This window comes from Geotrypetes seraphini, chromosome 8, assembly GCF_902459505.1.
Source record: "Geotrypetes seraphini chromosome 8, aGeoSer1.1, whole genome shotgun sequence".
Classification (NCBI taxonomy): domain Eukaryota; kingdom Metazoa; phylum Chordata; class Amphibia; order Gymnophiona; family Dermophiidae; genus Geotrypetes; species Geotrypetes seraphini.
Genome location: NC_047091.1, coordinates 178,612,769 through 178,633,711, shown reverse-complemented (window position 1 = coordinate 178,633,711; position 20,943 = coordinate 178,612,769). Strand labels below are relative to the sequence as shown.

Genomic DNA, 20,943 nt, shown 5'->3' with positions numbered 1-20,943 from the left:
TCAGGAAATTGCAATAGACAGGCCCTGCCATCTCAAAGGAAAGACTCTTCTATTCCAAGAGCAAAACTATGAACTGCTCATTTCACATGCTGAGAAAAGTGAGATCCTGCTTCCACCAACAACATTTTGCTGTCCTCGTACAATCAATCTGGCTGGACTATTGTAACTCCATCTATCTAAGTCTAACCAAGAAAAGTCTTCAAAGACTTTAGCGGATCCAGAATACTGTGGCTAGGTTGATCTTCGCAAAAAGTAAATTTGATCATGCTTCTCCACTTCTGTCAAAACTTCACTGGCTTCCAGTAATTTCTAGGGTTCACTTTAAATGTGCCTGCCTAACATTTAAGATCCTGCATGGCATTCTTCCCCCCCCCCACCCTAATTCCACTATCTTGGAATTCTACGAGACCCGACACTACCAGATCCACCCATAAACTTAAACTATCTTTCCCCTCGTTAAAAGGTGTTATCTAAGCGGGAAAATTATTTTCTTCAAAATCACTTATCTTTGGAATAACCTTCCTGCCCTACTGCGGAATCTGGGCTCCTTCCAATTATTCCGAAAGCATCTGAAAACTTGGCTATTCTCAAAAATGTAAATCTCGCTACCCCCTTTATAATCACTAATTCTTTTTTTTTTTTTTTTTAATCTTTATTCATTTTCAAATTAAACAATAAGTGCATAAAAATATATCATAAAAATAGTTTAAATATAGCACTATATTATCTAACATATGAACTATAATAGTGTAAAACTCCCACCCTCCCCCCCTTCATCCCATTCTCAATTAAAATAGAATATGCAATGTTATACAACATATCATCTCGTATTTAATAACATCCCAAATCTACCCTCCCCCCTTGAGTGTGCTAGATAAAACTAAGAAAGAAAAGGAACAGAAAATAAATGATGTCTATTCATCACAATATTTTTCCAATGGGGCCCCCATATCTTTATAAAGTTGTTATATGTCCCTTTTTGTACTACTATTACTCTTTCCATCTTAAAAATATGGCACAACGAATTCCATCAGAATGTGTAATTAAGATTCTTATGACTTTTCCAATTATGTTTTTCTTTCCTTATATTAAAGTTCCTGTAAACCGTGCCGAGCTCTTTCTTTACGGAAAAAATATGGTATATAAACTTAAGGTTTAGTTTAGTTTAGCTAAAGAGAAGGTAAAGTATAGAAGGGATTAGTGGCAGGGCTGGTGATGTGTAGTTCTGATTCAACATGGGAGCCTACTGAAGAGGAAAGAACAGGTCAGCCTTTAAGGAAATCAAAGGGTTCAGTGTTCAAGTATAATATGAGGGAAGCTGGTCTGTTCCAGCAGTTCCTATCACCCTCCACCCTAGATGCCTTGACCAGTGACTGCTCCTCACAGTCCACATTGTTTGTGCTGAATGCCTTATTCAAGGGATTCGTTGAAAAAAAATGTCAATTTATAGAGCAGTCGCTTCAAGCGTGGTTGGTTGAGAATTACCAGTCAAACATGGACACAGTGACCACTGTCAGAGGATGAACAGCTTTTCCACAAACTGTTCCTGAGGTTGTATATGTAAGGCAGTGAATGTGACAATAGCAAGCAGGGCTCTGGAGAGGAGAGACAACTAGAAAAGAAAGATCAAAGGACCACAAGAGTGGCAGGGTAAGAACAACATCCATCCACCACTTGAAGGTATAGTGGAGAGAGCAGGAATACAACATTTACAGTTTATGCTGCTTGTGGGCCACTGAAACTGATGGATATGGGGGATCCTGCCTACAGCGTTTTAATAAATGCAGTTATCATGCATGTTTACTTAGCACCAGAGAATACTACTCTATACAGCTTCTGGAATATAACCTGCAATTAAAGATGTCTGTAAGAGTCTTAGTAATCCTGTCATTTTGAATGTTTTTACTCTCCCAGTCCAATCATTTCTTTCTACGGGTTGTTCTAACTCAAGAGCATGGAAAACCTTACAGCAATGTCCAATTCCATTTTAAGCAGGCAGAGTAGCATAGATACCATGCTTTCAGCACTAAGACACTCAGAGGAAGCCCAGAATCTCTCCACCTAAGCTTACAGATGGCTCAGAAAAACCTGTATTTCTAGTTTTGGTCTTTAGCAGCTGATAAAGCACTAGATGGAATTCTATAGTTCATGCAAAACCTTTATGGTTATAATCATTTGCAACTTTCAGGTCCCTTCCCCCCTTCTTTTTTTCAGCATGGATAACATTTCTTTGTGCATGCAAAAGAAAACCATGCTTTCTGATCACTAGGTTCCTTTCCACAAAGTATTCAGTATGAGCAAGACACAAGCTTTCAGGACTAAGACGACACTCCTGATTAAATAAAACTATTCTGCACTGAAAAGCACAGTTACTTACCGTAACAGGTGTTATCCAGGGACAGCAGGCAGATATTCTTTACGCATGGGTGACGTCACCGACGGAGCCCACGGTACGGACCTTTTTACTAGAAAGTTCTAGTTGGCCGCACCGCGCGTGCGCGAGTGCCTTCCCGCCCGACGGAGGAGAGCGTGGTCCCCAGTTAGTATAAGCCAGCTAAGAAGCCAACCCGGGGAGGAGGGTGGGACGTAAGAATATCTGCCTGCTGTCCCTGGATAACACCTGTTACGGTAAGTAACTGTGCTTTATCCCAGGACAAGCAGGCAGCATATTCTTTACGCATGGGTGACCTTCAAGCTAACAAAGAGGGAGGAGGGATGGTTGGCCATTAGGAAAATAAATTCTGAAGTACAGATTGGCCGAAGTGCCCATCCCGTCTGGAGAAAGCATCCAGACAGTAGTGAGTAGTGAATGTGTGAACTGAGGACCAGGTGGCCGCCTTGCAGATTTCCTCAATGGGTGTGGAACGGAGGAAAGCAACAGAAGCGGCCATAGCTCTTACCCTGTGGGCCGTGACAGCGCCGTCTAGTGACAGACCGGCCCGAGCGTAACAGAACGCGATGCAAGCTGCAAGCCAGTTGGATAGCGTCCGTTTAGAGACCGGTCGACCCAAACGATTTGGGTCGAAGGTCAGGAAGAGCTGAGGGGACAAGCGGTGAGCCCTTGTACGATCAAGATAGTAAGCCAGGGCACGCTTGCAGTCAAGACTGTGCAATGCCTGTTCTCCGGGATGTGAATGAGGTTTCGGGAAGAAAACAGGCAACACAATGGACTGGTTGAGGTGAAAAGCTGAGACCACCTTTGGAAGGAACTTTGGATGGGTGCGCAGAACCACCTTGTCATGGTGAAAAATAGTGAACGGTGGATCGGCAACCAGTGCATGAAGCTCACTAACCCTCCTGGCAGAGGTGATGGCAATGAGGAAAAGAACCTTCCATGTCAGAAATTTGAGCGAAGTTGTGGCAAGCGGCTCAAAGGGAGGTTTCATGAGGGCAGATAAAACCACATTCAGGTCCCAGACGACCGGAGGAGGCTTCAGAGGTGGTTTGATGTTGAAGAGGCCCCTCATGAATCGGGAAACCAGAGGGTGAGCCGTGAGAGGTTTTCCTAAGACAGGTTCATGGAATGCCGTGATGGCACTGAGATGGACTCTGATAGAGTTAGACTTGAGGCCTGCATTGGACAGGGAGAGCAAGTAGTCCAGAACAGTTTCCACCGCTAAAGAGGTGGGATCGTGATGATGACGGAGGCACCAAGAGGAGAACCTGGTCCACTTCTGATGGTAACATTGGAGGGTGGTCGGTTTCCTGGAGGCGTCCAAAATGAGACGGACAGGCTGAGACAGATTTCCTGAAGAGGTCAGCCCGAGAGAAACCAAGCTGTCAGGTGGAGCGAAGACAGATTGGGATGTAGTAGAGACTGATGTTGCTGTGTAAGTAGAGTAGGAAACACAGGCAGAGGAATGGGATCCCTGGAGCTGAGCTGAAGCAGGAGGGAGAACCAGTGTTGACGAGGCCACCGGGGAGCTATGAGGATCATGGTGGCTCCGTCCCTGCGGAGTTTGGATAAAGTCCGCAACATCAGAGGTAGAGGAGGAAAGGCATAGAGGAACCGATCCGTCCAGTCGAGAAGGAATGCATCCGGGGCCAGACGATGAGGAGAGAAGAGTCTGGAGCAGAACTGGGGCAGCTGATGGTTGTGAGGAGCTGCGAATAGGTCCACCTGCGGAGTGCCCCAGCGAGCAAAGATGGAGTGGAGCGTGGGAGGGTCCAAGGTCCACTCGTGAGGTTGAAGGATGCGGCTGAGATTGTCGGCCAGGGAGTTCTGTTCGCCCTGGATGTAGACAGCCTTGAGGAAGAGACTGCGGGCCGTGGCCCAGGTCCAAATGCGAAGAGCCTCCTGACAAAGGAGGCGAGATCCGGTGCCGCCCTGTTTGTTGATGTAGTACATGGCAACTTGGTTGTCCGTGCACAGGAGCAGAACCTGAGGGCAAAGAAGGTGCTGGAAGGCCTTGAGAGCATAGAACATGGCTCGTAGTTCCAGGAGATTGATGTGATGAAGACGCTCCTGCGGGGTCCAAAGACCTTGGGTGCGTAGGTCTCCCAGGTGAGCACCCCATGCATAAGGGGAGGCATCCGTGGTGATGATCATGGAATGCGGGGGCAGATGAAAAAGAAGGCCCCTGGAAAGATTGGAGGAGTTCAACCACCATTGTAGAGATTGCTGAAGAGACGATGTCACAGAGATGGGATGAGAAAGAAGATTCGAGGTCTGCGACCATTGGTTGGCCAGAGTCCATTGAGGTGTTCTGAGGTGGAGTCGTGCCAGGGGAAGCACATGCACCGTCGAGGCCATGTGGCCCAGGAGGACCATCATCTGTCTGGCAGAGATGGAGTGATGAAGGAGCACCTGACGACACAGGCGGAGCAGGTTCCGCTGACGGTCGGAGGGGAGAAACGCCCTCATCAGTGTGGTGTCGAGAACTGCTCCAATGAACTGAAGGCGCTGCGTGGGAAGCAGATGCGACTTGGGGTAGTTGATCTCGAACCCCAGGAGGTGGAGGAGAGAGATGGTATGATGAGTGGCTTGTAGCACAAGCGGAGACGTAGGTGCTTTCACCAACCAATCGTCCAAGTAGGGAAACACCTGGAGGTTGTGAGACCTGAGGAAGGCCGCCGCCACAATGAGGCATTTGGTGAACACCCTGGGTGATGAAGCGAGGCCAAAAGGTAGCACTTTGTACTGATAATGGCGATGGTGCACCTGGAATCTTAGGTAGCGACGTGAAGCTGGATTGATTGGTATGTGAGTGTAGGCCTCTTTGAGGTCCAGGGAACATAGCCAGTCGTTCTGAGAGAGATGAGGGTAAAGCGTGGCAAGGGAGAGCATTCTGAACCTCTCCTTGACAAGACATTTGTTGAGGTCCCTGAGATCGAGAATGGGACGTAGGTCTCCTGTCTTTTTTGGAACCAGAAAGTAACGGGAGTAGAATCCCCGGCCCCTTTGTTCCAGAGGTACTTCTTCGATGGCATTGAGGAGATTGGACCTCCCTCAGGAGGAGGGGGGTTTGAGTTGAAAGAGAAGCAGACTCTACGGGAGGATTGTCTGGTGGAAGAGTCTGGAAGTTGAGAGAGTAGCCGTGGCGGATGATGTTGAGGACCCACTGGTCCGATGTGATGACCTCCCAACGGCTGAGAAAAATGTGGAGCCTGCCTCCGATTGGTTGAGGGAGAGGCAATGAGGGTGGAAGACTGGCTAAGCCCTGGAGAGAGGAGTCAAAAGGGCTGAGAAGGTTTGGCAGGAGGAAGAGGCTTGGCAGGTTGATTAGACTGTGCACGAGCCTGGTTGTGGTGTTGTTGGCGAGCCCGCCTAGGTTGCTGTGAAGGCGGGTTAAGCGGCCTAGCGGAGAACCTGCGCTGGTATGAAGACTGTGGTTTGTAAGGCCGAGCAGGAGGGGCCTTCTTCTTTGGTTTAATGAGGGTATCCCATCTGGTCTCATGGGCGGAGAGTTTTTGTGTGGTGGTATCCAGAGACTCTCCGAACAATTCGTCTCCCATACATGGGGCGTTGGCTAGTCGGTCCTGATGGTTGACATCCAGATCAGAGACCCTGAGCCAGGCCAGGCGGCGCATGGCCACAGCGATGGCAGATGCACGAGAGGTGAGCTCAAAGGAGTCATAGATGGAGCGCACCATAAATTTTCTAAGTTGAAGCAGGCTGGAGATGTGCTGCTGGAATAGTGGAACCTTGTGCTCCGGCATGTACTTTTGCATGGCGGAGAGTTGCATTACCAGATGTTTCAGGTAGAATGAAAAGTGGAAAGAGTAATTGTTTGCCCTGTTGGCAAGCATGGCATTCTGGTAGAGCCGCTTGCCAAACTTGTCCATAGTTTTGCCCTCCCTGCCAGGAGGGGTAGAGGCATATACACTGGAGCCTTGAGTCTTTTTTAAAGTGGACTCAACCAGGAGAGATTCATGGGGCAGCTGGGGTTTATCAAATCCCGGGATTGGGATAACCCTGTAAAGGCTATCCAGTTTACGGGGTGCCCCAGGGACAGTTAATGGATTTTCCCAATTTTTATAAAAAGTTTCCCGCAGGATGTCATGCACGGGTAACTTCAGGAACTCCTTAGGAGGTTGATCGAAATCTAATGCCTCCAGGAAAGCTTGTGACTTCTTGGAATCGGATTCCAGAGGCAAAGATAAGGCTCCTGATAACTCCCTGAGGAATTTTGAAAAAGAAGATTGCTCAGGTTTAGATGTGGTATCGGGGGCCGAGGGCTCTTCGTCCGACGACGATGCATCCTCCTCGGTACCGAGGGGAGATTCCTCCCAGAGGTCCGGGTCTCTGACATCGGTGTGTGCGTGCCGAGAGACTGGAGTGGAAGGTTCGGTATGATGAGCTTTAGACCGAGACTTGCCTGAGCGTACCGAGACGGTACCGGGGGATGAAGACCTGTGTCTGTCTCGGTCCCGGGAAGAACGGTGCCGGTCAGGTTCGCGGGAAGACCGGTGTTCCGCTCGGTCCCGAGGAGGATCGGATGTCGTCAGAGCTACGGTCTCGGCATGGGCATGGATATGCGGTGCCGAGAGAATGGGCATGGAGGGGTCCATAGGTACCGATGGCGTGGATACCGGTTGGACGGTGTGGGGCTCGGGCCGGTCTGGTACCGAAAGCAGCGGTGCCAGGATAGAGGGCAAGAGCTGTTTAAGTTGCTTTTGGAGTTGTTCCTGCAACTTATCCTGGAGGATGGCCGCAATGCGGTCATCCAGGGTTGGCACCGGAACCACTTTTTTCTGCTTTGGTTCCATGGGTGCCGCTCTACGCTCCGGCGATGAGGCGGCCGATGACGAGGCACTCACCGATATCGGAGCGGAGCGCTTTTTAGTTCGGCGTGGAGCCGAAAGAGCCGGTGTCGCCACCGAGGTGGGAGGGCGCTCAAGGGTGGAAGGCTTCTTAGCCGGCTTACCTGGCGCCGGTGGCGCCGATGTAATGTCAGGCGGTGTCGAGGTGGTCGGTGCCGACTTCGATGGTGCCGCAGTTGAAGAAGTCGAGTCCATAGTCGGGCCGGTGCCGAACAGCAGACTTTGCTGGATTTGGCGATTCTTCAAAGTGCGTTTTTTAAGAGTGGCACAGCGGGTGCACGAGTCCGCCCGATGCTCCGGTCCCAAACACTGTAAACACCAATTGTGTGGGTCAGTGAGGGAGATCGGGCGTGCACACCGCTGGCACTTCTTAAAACCGGGCTGCGGGGGCATGAATGTGAACACGGCCTCCGCAAAATCAAACCCCGAGGCCTGGATCGTGACAACAGGCCCCGCCGGGGCAAAGACAAAAAACGAAACAAAAAGAAAATAATTTTTTTTTTTTTTGTTTTTGGAAATGAAATAAAAAAGAACCCGAAGGTAAATAAAACGAAAAAAAGAACGCGAGCGGGAAGGCAAAAGAGGATTTCAATCGGAGTTGAAAAACGCACGTCTTCTTCGCTCCGCGGAAACGAAGAAACTGGGGACCACGCTCTCCTCCGTCGGGCGGGAAGGCACTCGCGCACGCGCGGTGCGGCCAACTAGAACTTTCTAGTAAAAAGGTCCGTACCGTGGGCTCCGTCGGTGACGTCACCCATGCGTAAAGAATATGCTGCCTGCTTGTCCTGGGATAATACTTTGCTCTGTGCTACCCTCCAAACAGCATGCTTTATCCCTTAGTGGTTCAGGCACAATACTTACTAATTTCTCACTGTAGTATCCTGGAAGATATTTCTCACAGATCTGCACCAGACACCAAAATGCTTGCTGATTCAGGGGGGAAAATAAAGAGGAAAACATACCACATAAATCTAAGAATCTTTCACCAATAGTTTCTCTTGAAATATTAACGCTAATGCAAACACGATATCAAGTCATATAAGTTAGCAACGTTGCCCTGAAAGGGGGATGGTGGAGTGGTCGATCTTCTTGGTATTCGGTGTTGTACGCATCAAAATGTGCTCAACTAGCCAGATTGCTGTCATAAAAACTGTGAAGGCACACATCTACAAAATATATACTATTACCACAAAAAGGCATACTGACATGGATTATGGAAAAAAGTGTCCCAGCAACCAGACAAATTCCCCAAAGCATGAAGTTGCATTGCCTTGCTTCACAAAAACAGAACAGGATTAAAGGGGATACATACACCATTCTTTCCCAAAAGAATACTGAAGTACTGATTTATCTGGACAAGTATAAGAATTTTTAAATGCCTCTTAGCATTTTAACTTTAAATTCTGAGAACAAAGCAATTAGGGGTTTTTTTTTTCCCACTGAATGTCCATTTCCAAAAGTTGATCACGGCCATATTTTTTAAAGTTTCCTGAAATCTTTTGTGTATGAACTAGAGTAAGGCTCACAGGGTATGGACCATCTTGTACTTTTGGCAGCAGTACTGATAGTATTTATTTATTTATTTTAAAAATTTCTATACTGTTTAAAGCTAAATTATAAAAGAACATAATAAAACAAACAATCCTAAAAACATATCTGCAAAATAGCAGCAAAAGTTTAAATTAAAAAAATCATGAATAGTTCTTCAGCTAAACCAGAGAAGATTACTGACTAGAAAAAGGCATCTACAAATAATTGTGTCTTTAGCAATTTTCGCGACAATTTCATATTTGGCCCACAAGGGAGTACAGCAATAGTAGCATTAGCGAGAGCCTCCTGTGGAAAATTAAGTGTGGTGGGAACAAAGTAAAAAATTTCCTCACCCCTGGGGTTTGGTGGGGGGGGGGAGTGGAATGACTCTTAAAACACTCAAAATGTAATCAGTCCTATTTATAATGGCGCATTAAACATGCTTCCTGGTTTCCACAAAGTGGCATTAACACACCACCTAACCCACTCCCAATATAATCACAGGTCCAGCCAACATCCTTTACTTTTTAAATGCAGAAAAAAATTCACTCCACTGTGCCCACTAACCTACACAATCCTTGCAAGAGGTCACTTACTCCTGATTTTTCCAAGAAGCCCTTAGATCTCTAGAGCATCAACACAGCCATGTCACAGACTCTTCCGGATTCCTGAAATGCAGTTGTCTTCTGCTTGCCAGCAGGCCAACAGTTCCTCTCCTAGACTGCTCCTTCAATCTAACTTCCCATCACAGATGTATTAGTCCATTAGTGGTCCTATCAACTCCTATCTTCATTCTCAAGCACATTGATTCTGGTCCCTCTTAGAGATAATGGTAGTGCCACTCTACTCTATTTGGGCTCTGTATACCGTTTCCTCCGGCATTTACATTATCAGCCTTATAACCCAGGACTCCAAAATGGTTCTCATTTCTCTTTCTCCACTTTTTGACCGAGCTTACTGTTCATAGGGACCTCCATCAAATTGCAAACTTTGTAACCTCAACACAGTTTAATCCTACCACAGCATGCTACAGGGGCTGTATAGAGTGAACACACCACATAAATACCCCTTCACGGCTCTCAGCTTGGAAGTTATCAATATGTGGCCGACATCTTACCTGTCCAGTGAGGTTACTTAACATGGGCTCTCCATGGACAACAGGATAAGTCATCTTCTCTAGGATGAATCTGCTTTTTGAGCTAAAGCAGTGTTTCCCAAGTTGGTCTTGGAGTACCCCCCCCCCTTGCCAGTCAGGTTTTCAGAATATGCACAATGAATATGTATGAGACTTATTTGCATATAGTGGCTCCATTGTATGCAAACTCTGTCATGCATATTCATTGAGGATATCTTGAAAACCTGACTGGCAAAGCAGTACTTCAGGACCAACTTGGGAAACACTTAGGGCTAGATTCACAAAGCAAACCGATCATGTACCGATCGGTTTGCGACTCCTTTACGAGCAAATTTCCCTCCAGCCTGATTCACTTACCTCTTCTGCGATCCGCTTCGAATCTGTGCATGCAAATAAGGTGAAACACATGCAAAGTAGGCAGGGACGCGATTCACAACACAAAATTTCACATCCAACTGGGCCGGCCGATCAACTGAAGAAGCGACTGCTAGGACCAGTCAAAAACCCTCACTACCTCAAGCGCTAAAGTAACATGAGAGTGAGTAAAAACATCCTTCATTACAAGGGCACCTGAGAGGTAAGGATTCCCTCTTGTCCTGTGCCAACCCACTGCCTCTCGGTCCCCTTTTTCCTGACAGGGGTCACATGTGCCCGCACATCAGACTGACGTTAAGACCCAGTAGGGAGCTCTCGGCAACTGGGTAGAGCCTTCTTGCTGCTTATATCCAAGCTGAGTGCTGAAGAAAAGGCCTCTCCCTGGCTCCGGAGGGGGCCAGGTAAAAGCCCGAGAGCAGAGGGGGAGGAGAGAGGGTTCCGGCCACGTGGCTGCACAAAAGACGGATCAGCGAGGAGGACTTGAGCATGGCAGATATAGCCCAGCCAACCTGGCCGGCCTCACCCTGACAGCCAAGTTTTGTTGCCGGAAAGCTCCAAACAGTTATCACTTTCAGATGGAGCTTGCTAGCTTTTAATAAGAACATAACATAAGCCGTGCCTCTGCTGGGTCAGACCCGAGGTCCATCATGCCCAGCAGTCCGCTCACGTGGCGGCCCATCAGGTCCAGGACCTGTAAAGTAGCCCTCTATCTATACCCTTCTATCCCCTTTTCCTTCAGAAAATTGTCCAATCCCTTCTTGAACTCCAATACCGTACCCTGTCCTATCACTCCATCTGGAAGCGTGTTCAAGATGTCCACCACCCGCTGGGTGAAGAAGAACTTCCTAGCATTGGTTCTGAATCTGTCCCCTTTTAATTTTTCCGAATGCCCTCTTGTTCTTGTAGTTGTCGAAAGTTTGAAGAATCTGTCCCTCTCCACTTTCTCGATGCCCTTCGTGATCTTGTAAGTCTCTATCATATCCTCTCTAAGTCTCTGCTTTTCCAGTGAAAAAAGCCCCAGTCTCTCTAATCTTTCAGCGTATGAAAGGTTTTCCATACCTTTTATCAAACGTGTCGCTCTCTTCTGAACCCTCTCGAGTATCGCCATATCCTTCTTTAGGTACAGCGACCAATATTGGACGCAGTACTCCAGATGCGGGCGCACCATTGCCCGATACAAAGGCAGGATAACTTCTTTTGTTCTGCTTGTAATACTTTTCTTGATTATTCCTAGCATTCTATTCGCTTTCTTGCGGCCGCTGCACATTGTGCCGACGGCTTCATTGTCATGTCCACTATTACCCCCAAGTCCCTTTCTTGGGAACTCTCACTCAATAACAGACCTCCCAACGTATAGCTGTACCTCGGATTTCTGTTTCCTATGTGTAAGACTTTACATTTCTCTACATTGGACTTCATCTGCCATCTCGTCACCCACTCCCCTAGTTTGTTCAGGTCCTTTTGTAAATCTTCGCAGTCCTCTTTAGTCCTAGCCCCATTAAATAGCTTGGTGTCATCTGCGAATTTTATTACTTCGCTCTTCGTCCCCATTTCTAGATCACTGGCTGGAGAATAGTTTCTTTTTTTAAAAAATTTTTATTTATAGAATTTTCATTCTTTCAATACATGAATCACATATTATAAAATGTATAATAAAATATATATGTATGTACAAATTCATATCATAAATATTCATCCCTTTCCCCTATTAATTGTTTTTCCATTTTTCTTTCATATTAATATCTATATTTCCCACCCTAACCCTATATTACTATTATCAATGTGTTAAGATATCTGATCTCTAGAATAATTAGTCAATGGATCCCATATTTTCTTAAAATTTTTAATATTTCCTTGTTGTAAAGCCAAAATTTTCTCCATTTTGTAAATGTGACATACCGAGTTCCACCAGAATGTATAATTTAGTTTGGTAAAATCTTTCCAATTTTGTGTGATTTGCTGCATGGCAACTCCTGTCAATATTAAAAGTAATTTATTATTATTTGCTGATATTGGACTCTGTGTTCTCATTGCAGTACCGAATAATATGGTATCATATGAGAGTCCTACGTGATTTTCTAGTAATATATTTATTTGGGGCCAAATTAAATTCCAAAAAGCTTTTATACAGGGACAAAAAAAAATTAAATGATCCAATGTCCCTACTTCTATTTTACAATGCCAACATCTATTAGATCTAGTATTATCTATCTTTTGCAAGCGCGTCGGGGTCCATAACACTCTATGTAATAAAAATAACCATGTTTGACTCATAGATGCTGACTTTGTTAATCTTAATCTCCAGGACCAGAATTTTGGCCATTGAGATGCAGAAATTGTCTGTCCAATCTCAATGCTCCAAATGTCCCTAAGTCCAGTTTTCTTTTTTTTATTTAGAAATCCATTTATTAATTTATACCATTTTGCGGCTTGGTGACCCAAGAAATCCGTCTGGAAACATAAAACTTGCAAACTGGAGAATAGTTTCGAGAATTTTGCTTCTGTTATCTTTTATTTTAATCCATATCAAATGCAAAATTGTCATTTTTATGCAAAACACGACAGAAGGCAGAAACCATTTCAGATTATAAAAAAAAAAATTGTGGTTCCGAAAGGCATGCGCAGACCATCTACAGATCGCCCCCATCTGCATATTTTACTTTGCAGAATTCGTCGGACGAATCGGGCCTGATTGGGCAGGTTGGTGAATCTGGCCCTTAGTTAGAGAATAACAGAAATGAAAACAGACAGATATTGTGGTGGAGGAGTTTACACATACTCAGAAAGGCTTTCTAGGTTTCTATGAGCTTTAGAAGAGCTAAATCAGTCCATGGCACTGCTGGAATATGTCACCAGTGTGTGGCTGACTTATCCCGCTGTCCTCAGAGAAAGCAATGTTACTTACCGTAACAGTTGTTATCCAGGGACAGCAGGCAGCTATTCTCACTAGTGGGTGATGTCATCCGACAGAGCCCCGATACGGACATCTTGCAAGCATGTCTTGCTTGAAGAAACTCAGAAGTTTCGAGATGCCCGCACCGCGCATGCGCCAGTGCCTTCCCGCCCGATGTACCGGGCGCGTCTCCTCAGTTCAGGTAGCTAGCCTGAGAAGCCAACCCAGGGGAGGTGGGTGGGACGTGAGAATAGCTGCCTGCTGTCCCTGGATAACAACTGTTACGGTAAGTAACATTGCTTTATCCCAGGACAAGCAGGCAGGTATTCTCACTAGTGGGTGACCTCCAAGCTAACCCCAATGGGATGGTGGGAGAGTTGGCAACTTAAGAGAACAAATTTTGTAACACTGTTTGGCCAAACTGTCCATCCCGTCTGGAGAAAGTATCCAGACAATAATGAGAGGTGAATGTATGAACCGAGGACCAAGTGGCAGCCTTACAAATCTCCTCAATCGGTGTCGATCTGAGGAAGGCTACAGAGGCTGCCATTGCTCTGACCTTATGGGCTGTGACCTTACAGGGAAGGGATAATCCAGCCTGGGCATAGCAGGAAGAGATACAAGCCGCCATCCAGTTGGAGATGGTGCGCTTCGATACCGGTCGTCCCAACTTGTTTGGATCAAAGGAGACGAAAAGTTGAGGAGCAGTTCTGTGTGGCTTTGTGCGATCCAAGTAGAAAGCTAGAGCACGTTTACAGTCCAGAGTGTGCAAAGCAGATTCCCCAGGATGTGAATGAGGCTTTGGAAAGAACACTGGAAGCACGATGGATTGGTTGATGTGAAATTCAGAGACCACTTTAGGTAAGAATTTTGGATGAGTACGGAGAACCACCTTGTCATGATGGAATACGGTGAACGGTGGATCCGCCACTAGGGCCTGAAGCTCACTGACCCGACGAGCTGACGTGAGGGCCACTAGAAAAACCACCTTCCAGGTGAGATACTTGAGTGGAGCCGTGTTGAGAGGTTCAAACGGAGGCTTCATAAGATGAGACAGGACAACATTGAGATCCCAAACCACAGGAGGAGGTTTGAGAGGAGGGTTGACATGAAAAAGTCCTTTCATAAATTTGGAAACCACAGGATGAGCAGACAAAGGTTTCCCTTGTAGAGGCTGATGGAAAGCCGCAATAGCACTCAGGTGGACTCGTATAGAGGTAGACTTGAGGCCAGACTGGGACAGGTGTAGAAGATAATCCAATACAGAAGATAGGGAAGCTCGCTGAGGTTCCGTGGCATTGGAAATACACCAGGAAGAGAATCTAGTCCATTTTTGGGAATAGCATTGTCGAGTAGCAGGCTTCCTGGAAGCCTCCAAGACCTCCCTCACTGCTTGAGAGAACTGGTGAGGAGTTATGTTGAAAGGAACCAAGCTGTCAGGTGGAGGGACTGCAGATTGGGATGAAGTAGTGAACCTTGATGTTGAGTGAGTAGTGAAGGAAACACTGGAAGAAGTACTGGCTCCCTGCTGCTGAGTTGAAGTAGAAGGGAGAACCAAGGTTGTCTGGGCCACCGAGGAGCAATCAGAATCATGGTGGCATGGTCTAATCTCAATTTGACTAGAGTCTTTTGAATGAGAGGAAAAGGAGGAAACGCATATAGGAAACGTTTGCTCCAATCCAGCAGAAAAGCATCTGCCTCTAGGCGATGAGGAGTGTAGATCCTGGAGCAAAATTGAGGCAGCTTGAAGTTGTGGGGGGCTGCAAAGAGGTCTATCTGAGGTGTCCCCCACTGAGCAAAGATCTGATGAAGGGGGTCGGAGTGGAGCGTCCATTCGTGAGGTTGAAGTAGACGACTCAATTTGTCTGCCAAGACGTTGTCCTTCCCCTGAATGTAGACTGCTCTGAGGAAGGTGTTGTGGCGAACCGCCCAATCCCAGACTCGAAGAGCTTCCTGACAAAGAGGGGCCGAGCCCGTGCCCCCTTGTTTGTTGACATAATACATGGCGACCTGATTGTCTGTGCGAATAAGGACCACCATGTCGTGAAGCAGATGTTGAAAAGCTTGGAGAGCATTGAAGATGGCCCTGAGCTCCAGAAGATTGATTTGATGGAGTCGTTCCGCACTGGTCCAGAACCCCTGAGTGCGAAGACCATCCAGATGGGCCCCCCATGCATAGTTCGATGAATCGGTCGTTAGAACTTTCTGATGGGGAGGAGAATGAAACAGCAAACCTCTGGATAGATTCGAAGAGGTCATCCACCAGAGAAGAGACTGCCGTAGAGCAGGAGTGACCACAATGTGACGAGATAACGGGTCGGACAGCTGAGTCCACTGAGATGCCAGAGTCCATTGAGGGATCCTGAGATGTAGTCTGGCAAAAGGCGTCACATGAACTGTAGATGCCATGTGGCCTAAAAGGACCATCATGTGTCTCGCTGAGATGGATTGGCGAGAAGACACTGACTGGCAGAGTAGAAGGAGAGCATGTAAGCGTGGAGGAGGAAGGAATGCTCGAAGTTGAATGGTATCCAGGACAGCCCCTATGAAGGGGAGAGACTGGGTGGGCTGAAGATGGGACTTTGGAAAGTTGATCTCGAAGCCCAAGCTCTGCAGAAAACAAATGGTAGTCAAGGTCGCCGAAATGACATTGGGAGCGGACGGGGCCTTGATGAGCCAGTCGTCGAGGTATGGGAACACCTGGAGACCCATGTTCCGGAGTGCAGCGGCCACCACTACCAGACACTTCGTGAAGACTCTGGGCGACGAAGATAGGCCGAAGGGAAGCACTCGATACTGCAGATGCAGATGTCCCACCCGGAATCTGAGGAACTTGCGGGAGGCCGGATGAATCGGGATGTGAGTGTAGGCCTCCTTGAGATCCAGAGAGCATAACCAATCGTTCTGCTCGATTAGGGGATAAAGAGAGGCAAGGGTCAGCATGCGGAACCGTTCCCTGACCAAAAACTTGTTGAGGACCCGAAGGTCCAAAATGGGACGCAGATCGCCCGTCTTCTTCGGGACCAGGAAGTACCGGGAATAAAACCCCTGGTTTTGTTGATCCACCGGTACCGGCTCGACGGCCCGAAGCCGGAGCAAAGCCTGAGCTTCCTGGAGAAGAAGAGCGGTCTGTGTGGAGTTGGAAGGATACTCTCTTGGAGGATGGTCCGGGGGGACCCGTTGGAAATGAAGAGAGTATCCCTCTCTTACGATGGAGAGGACCCAGAGGTCCGTGGTGATCGCCTCCCATCGATGACAAAAATGATGGAGGCGACCCCCTATGGGAAAATATGGGGTAGACAGAACGAGATCGGTTATGCTCCCTGGAGGAGAGTCAAAAAGGCTGAGTAGCCTTGGGAGCAGCCGGCATCTGAGGCTTTTGCTGAGTCTTCTGAGGCGGCTGTCGCTTTGCAGGCTGTCTCGCAGGAGGGGCCTGCCTCGGTTGATAACGCCTTTGGTAGATTATAGGCGGTCTAGAAGGACGAGACTGTTGTGGTTTAGGCTTAGGCCTCATGATAGACTGGAAAGATTTTTCGTGGTCTGACAGTTTTTTAGTAACAGTCTCGACAGACTCATCGAACAGATCCGCTCCCGCACAAGGCACATTTGCAAGTCTGTCTTGGAGATTCGGATCCATATCAATGGTGCGAAGCCAAGCCAGTCGACGCATGGCGACCGAGCAGGCCGCAGCACGAGCCGAGAGCTCGAAAGCATCATAGGAGGATTGCATCAATTGGAGGCGCAACTGGGACAGGGTCGCCACCACCTCCTCAAACTCAAACCGAGCCTCAGCATCGATGAAAGGTGTGAACTTGCGGAGTACCGGCAAGAAAAAATCCAAATAGGACGAGAAGAAAAAATTGTAATTGAGCACTCGAGTCGCCATCATTGAATTTTGATAGATACGTCTACCAAACTTATCCATCGTTCTCCCTTCCCTGCCAGGAGGCACGGAAGCGTAGACTTGGGAGGGGTGCGAACGTTTAAGGGAAGACTCGACTAGGAGGGACTGATGAGAGAGTTGAGCTCCCTCAAACCCCTTGTGGTGCACGATGCGGTATCGAGCATCCAACTTGCTAGGTACCGCAGGTATGGAATACGGTGTCTCCAAACACCGCATGAGAGTCTGGTCAAGTAACTTATGCAGGGGAAGCCGAAGTGTCTCCGCCGGAGGATGAGGTAAATGCATGGTGTCCAGATACTCCTTAGAGTACTTCGACCCAGTATCTAAGGTCACATCCAAGTCATCCGCCATCTGTCTGAGAAAGGATGAAAAGGAAAGTTGGTCCGCCAAGGCCGGCCGGCGAGACGGACTAGAAGACGTGGAAGCCTCCGGTTCCAGGGAGAGCTGGGAGCGGCATGGAGAGTATGAGGTAAATGGTTCTTCATACTCCGGTCCCTCTGGCTGGGAGAAATCTGAGGATGAGTATCCCATACGTTGCATTTTCTTCTGTGGAGACACCTCTGAATGACGCGAGGAGTGTGTAGAAGAATGTCGAGATCGATGCCCCTCCCGATGCCGGGATGGGGAACGTGATCTTCGATACATCGATCGATCCCTTGAAGCCTCGAAGGAATGGATTGGACTCGATGCAGTGGAGCGCATGGGAGGCAACGATGCCGACTCACGCAGTGCCACCCAAGTCTGGTATGGAGTGCGAAAGAACTCCTCCTGCGATGCAGTATGCCCAGGACTCCGATTATCAGGGGCCGATGTAGTACCCTGGTGACGTGGAGGTGTAATGGGCTCTAAAGGCGGCATGTCAGAAAGGGAAGCCCGCCTAGTGGGTTCCGCCGCCCTCCGCCGCTCCCCCTCGTCGAGCAGGGAAATCGAACGACGAGGAGGAGGAGGGGGCGGACCGCTCTCCGGGACCGGGACCGTAGTATCGCCCTGAATATTAGCGATAAGCCTCGGTCCCATCGTCCGCATGAGCTCAACAAATTGAGCTTCGAGCAGGGATTTAAGCGATGCCGATATGGAGGGATCCGCACCGAAAGGGGGTCCTCCTGCACGGTCATCGCGTTCCTTCGTGGTCGAGTGCTTCTGCTTGGTAGCTTTGGGCACTTTTATGACCACGGGAGGAACAGTGGAAGGCGGTACCTGAACCGAGGAGACGGGAGCAGGAACCGATGCTGAACTCGATGCAGAAGCCGGTGTGAACGATGCTGGCTTCACGATGCTCGATGCATGAGTCGCAGATGCAGGCTTCGAACAGACCGGTGAAACATCTGTCGAGGTCGAAGCAGATGGCTCCTTAGAAGACTCCATCTTAAACATGGACTCCCAAAGTAAGCAGCGCCGTTTAAAAGAGCGCGCTGTGAGCGTGGAACAAGGCCGGCACGATTTCGGAACGTGTTCTGGACCAAGACACTGAAGACAGCGCTGGTGTGGGTCCGTCAACGAAATCGCACGCTGGCACTTGCTGCACTTTTTAAAACCGGTGATAGGCCGGGACATAGGCCGGAAAAGTGACGTTGCTAGGTCGAAGGAGCTAGGTCGCAGCCACGAGGCCGGCCCGGCCGAACCGCCGGACGAAATAATTGTAACTTTTTTTTTTTTTTTTTTTAAATAGAAATAAAAGTCAAAGAAAGTAAGTAAAACAATAAAACGCGGGGAAAGAAGGCAAAATACTGAAATTTCAGTCAGCGCAGAATTGAAGAGAACTTCTCAGCTCCGCGGAAAGAAAAGAACTGAGGAGACGCGCCCGGTACATCGGGCGGGAAGGCACTGGCGCATGCGCGGTGCGGGCATCTCGAAACTTCTGAGTTTCTTCAAGCAAGACATGCTTGCAAGATGTCCGTATCGGGGCTCTGTCGGATGACATCACCCACTAGTGAGAATACCTGCCTGCTTGTCCTGGGATAATATCAATTACAGATAATTAGCATCACTTTCTGGAAACCCGGAAGCTTGTTTTGCATACCAGTGTAAATAGGATTAATTAGCTCTTCATTGTGTATGTTGTGGAGGAAGGGCCAGACCAAAACAGCACTGTCTGAAGCTGTATTAGGGACCCAAAAGTGACATTTTTAGATAGTGTCACTTTTAGAACAAACAACATGATGCCTGTAACAGATTCTTTGAATACTGTCAAGGTTGGCACTGTAGTGGCAACAGCAGTAGTACAGTGTGATGCTATTTACAGACCAGAAGTGATGGAATCCAGGCACTTCCCACCCAAAGAATTACCAAGGTTTCACTAGTATGGTAAAAAAATAAAATAAAATAAAAAAAAGCTGACGTGTGTTCCAAAACACTAGCCTTCATAGTACTCCCTTAAACAATATTTCTATCTCGAGAATTACCTCTGCAGGCATATGCATCAGAAGGACGGCTGCAATGGGAGCCTGGGCCTGGCAATATCCTTCTTCTGGGCGGTACAAAGTATAGGCTTTCAGCACCCGATACAAATCCTGCTGACTGTAGAAAGAACACAAAATATTGTGTAACACCTCAGAGGTATCAGTGGTGCATATTCATATTATCTAAGGCAGGGGTGTCCAAAAGGTCAATCATGTTGCGTTCTCCCTGCTTCCCTGACGCCAGGTTCACAGCCTTCCCCCCAGTCACTGCCTGGCTGGCCCGGAACTTCCTCTCCGATGGGGGGGGGGGGGGGTTGGAGGGGGAAGGCTTGTGGATCCGGCGCTTGTACGTGCTAGGTCTGGCGTCGGGGAAGCAGGGAGAAATCGTCAGCGGTGGCTTTGAGGGAGAGGGCAAGTAGGGAGAGAGAGCGAGAAAGACAGAAAGAAAAAAAGAAAGGGGGCAAGGAGAGAGAATGACAGAAAGAAAGAAAGGGGGGCAGGGAGAGAATGAAAAAGAAGGGGAGGGGGAAGGGAGAGAGATAAAGAAAGAAAGGAGAGGGGGCAGGGAGAGAGAAAGAAAAAGTTGAACTCATGGAGGGACAGAGAGAGATGTTGGTTGGGGAATAGAATGAGGTCTGGAGGAGAGGAAGCATGCAGGAGGCAGGCAGAAATACATAAATAAATATTGGATTTACAGTCAGAAGAAGGAAGTGCAACCAGAGACTCATGAAATCACCAGACAGCAAAGATAGGAAAAATGATTTTATTTTAAATTTAGTGATCAAAATGTGTCCGTTTTATATCTGATGTATCTATTTTGCATAGTCGTGAGCAACGCGGGGCATTCAGTGCAGCTCCCTGTGCTAAAAACCGTTATCGCAGTTTAGTAAAAAGGGAAGGTGTATATTTGTCTATTTTTGTATAGTTGTTACTTAGGTGACATTTCATATTTTAAAGTCATCTTCCTTGACCTCTTTGAAACCTCCCCCCCCCCCCCCCCCGAATATAAATGATACTTAACATTTTCTCTGCGTACAGTGTGCTTTGTGTTTTTTAAAAAATTTATTATTAGTAGATCATTTTGACTTGGTCATTTTAAAAGTAGTTCGCAAGCCAAAAAGGTGTGGGCACCCCTGATCTAAGGACACCACCATTTTCAAGCTCTTCACTCAAGAAAAATTAATGCACAAAGCAATCTCTCTCTAACCAAAGTTACAGTATCCCATGACATCCTCCCATACAATCTCGTAAGAATCAAATGAGCCCTCAATATGTTCCCCCCTAAGATCATTTGTGCAAGTGCACGGTTCTACTCTACAAGTCCTATGCACACTGCTGTGTCATTTTCTTTGACTGCAGCAAGTCCAAATTGCTTAACAGCAAATCATTTGGGAAGATAACCAATGTCTGTTTCTGCTGCTCTGGCTTTCACATCAAACCTGTT

At 47.7% G+C, this 20,943-nt stretch overlaps 1 protein-coding gene across 2 annotated transcripts in view; it reads right to left on the bottom strand.

Annotated features, from left to right (window-relative positions):
• Window positions 1–20,943, bottom strand: part of TBC1D10A (TBC1 domain family member 10A) — an 87,842-nt gene that overhangs the window by 17,500 nt on the left and 49,399 nt on the right. Inside the window, exons 6-7 of one of the 2 annotated variants that reach the window (XM_033955448.1) lie at window positions 19,503–19,617; window positions 8,125–8,190 (exon numbers count right to left, since the gene is read on the bottom strand). In XM_033955448.1, the coding sequence (XP_033811339.1) occupies window positions 8,125–8,190; window positions 19,503–19,617 (181 nt within the window). The remainder of the gene's footprint in view (window positions 1–8,124; window positions 8,191–19,502; window positions 19,618–20,943) is intronic. The other variant, XM_033955449.1, reaches the window with a different exon arrangement.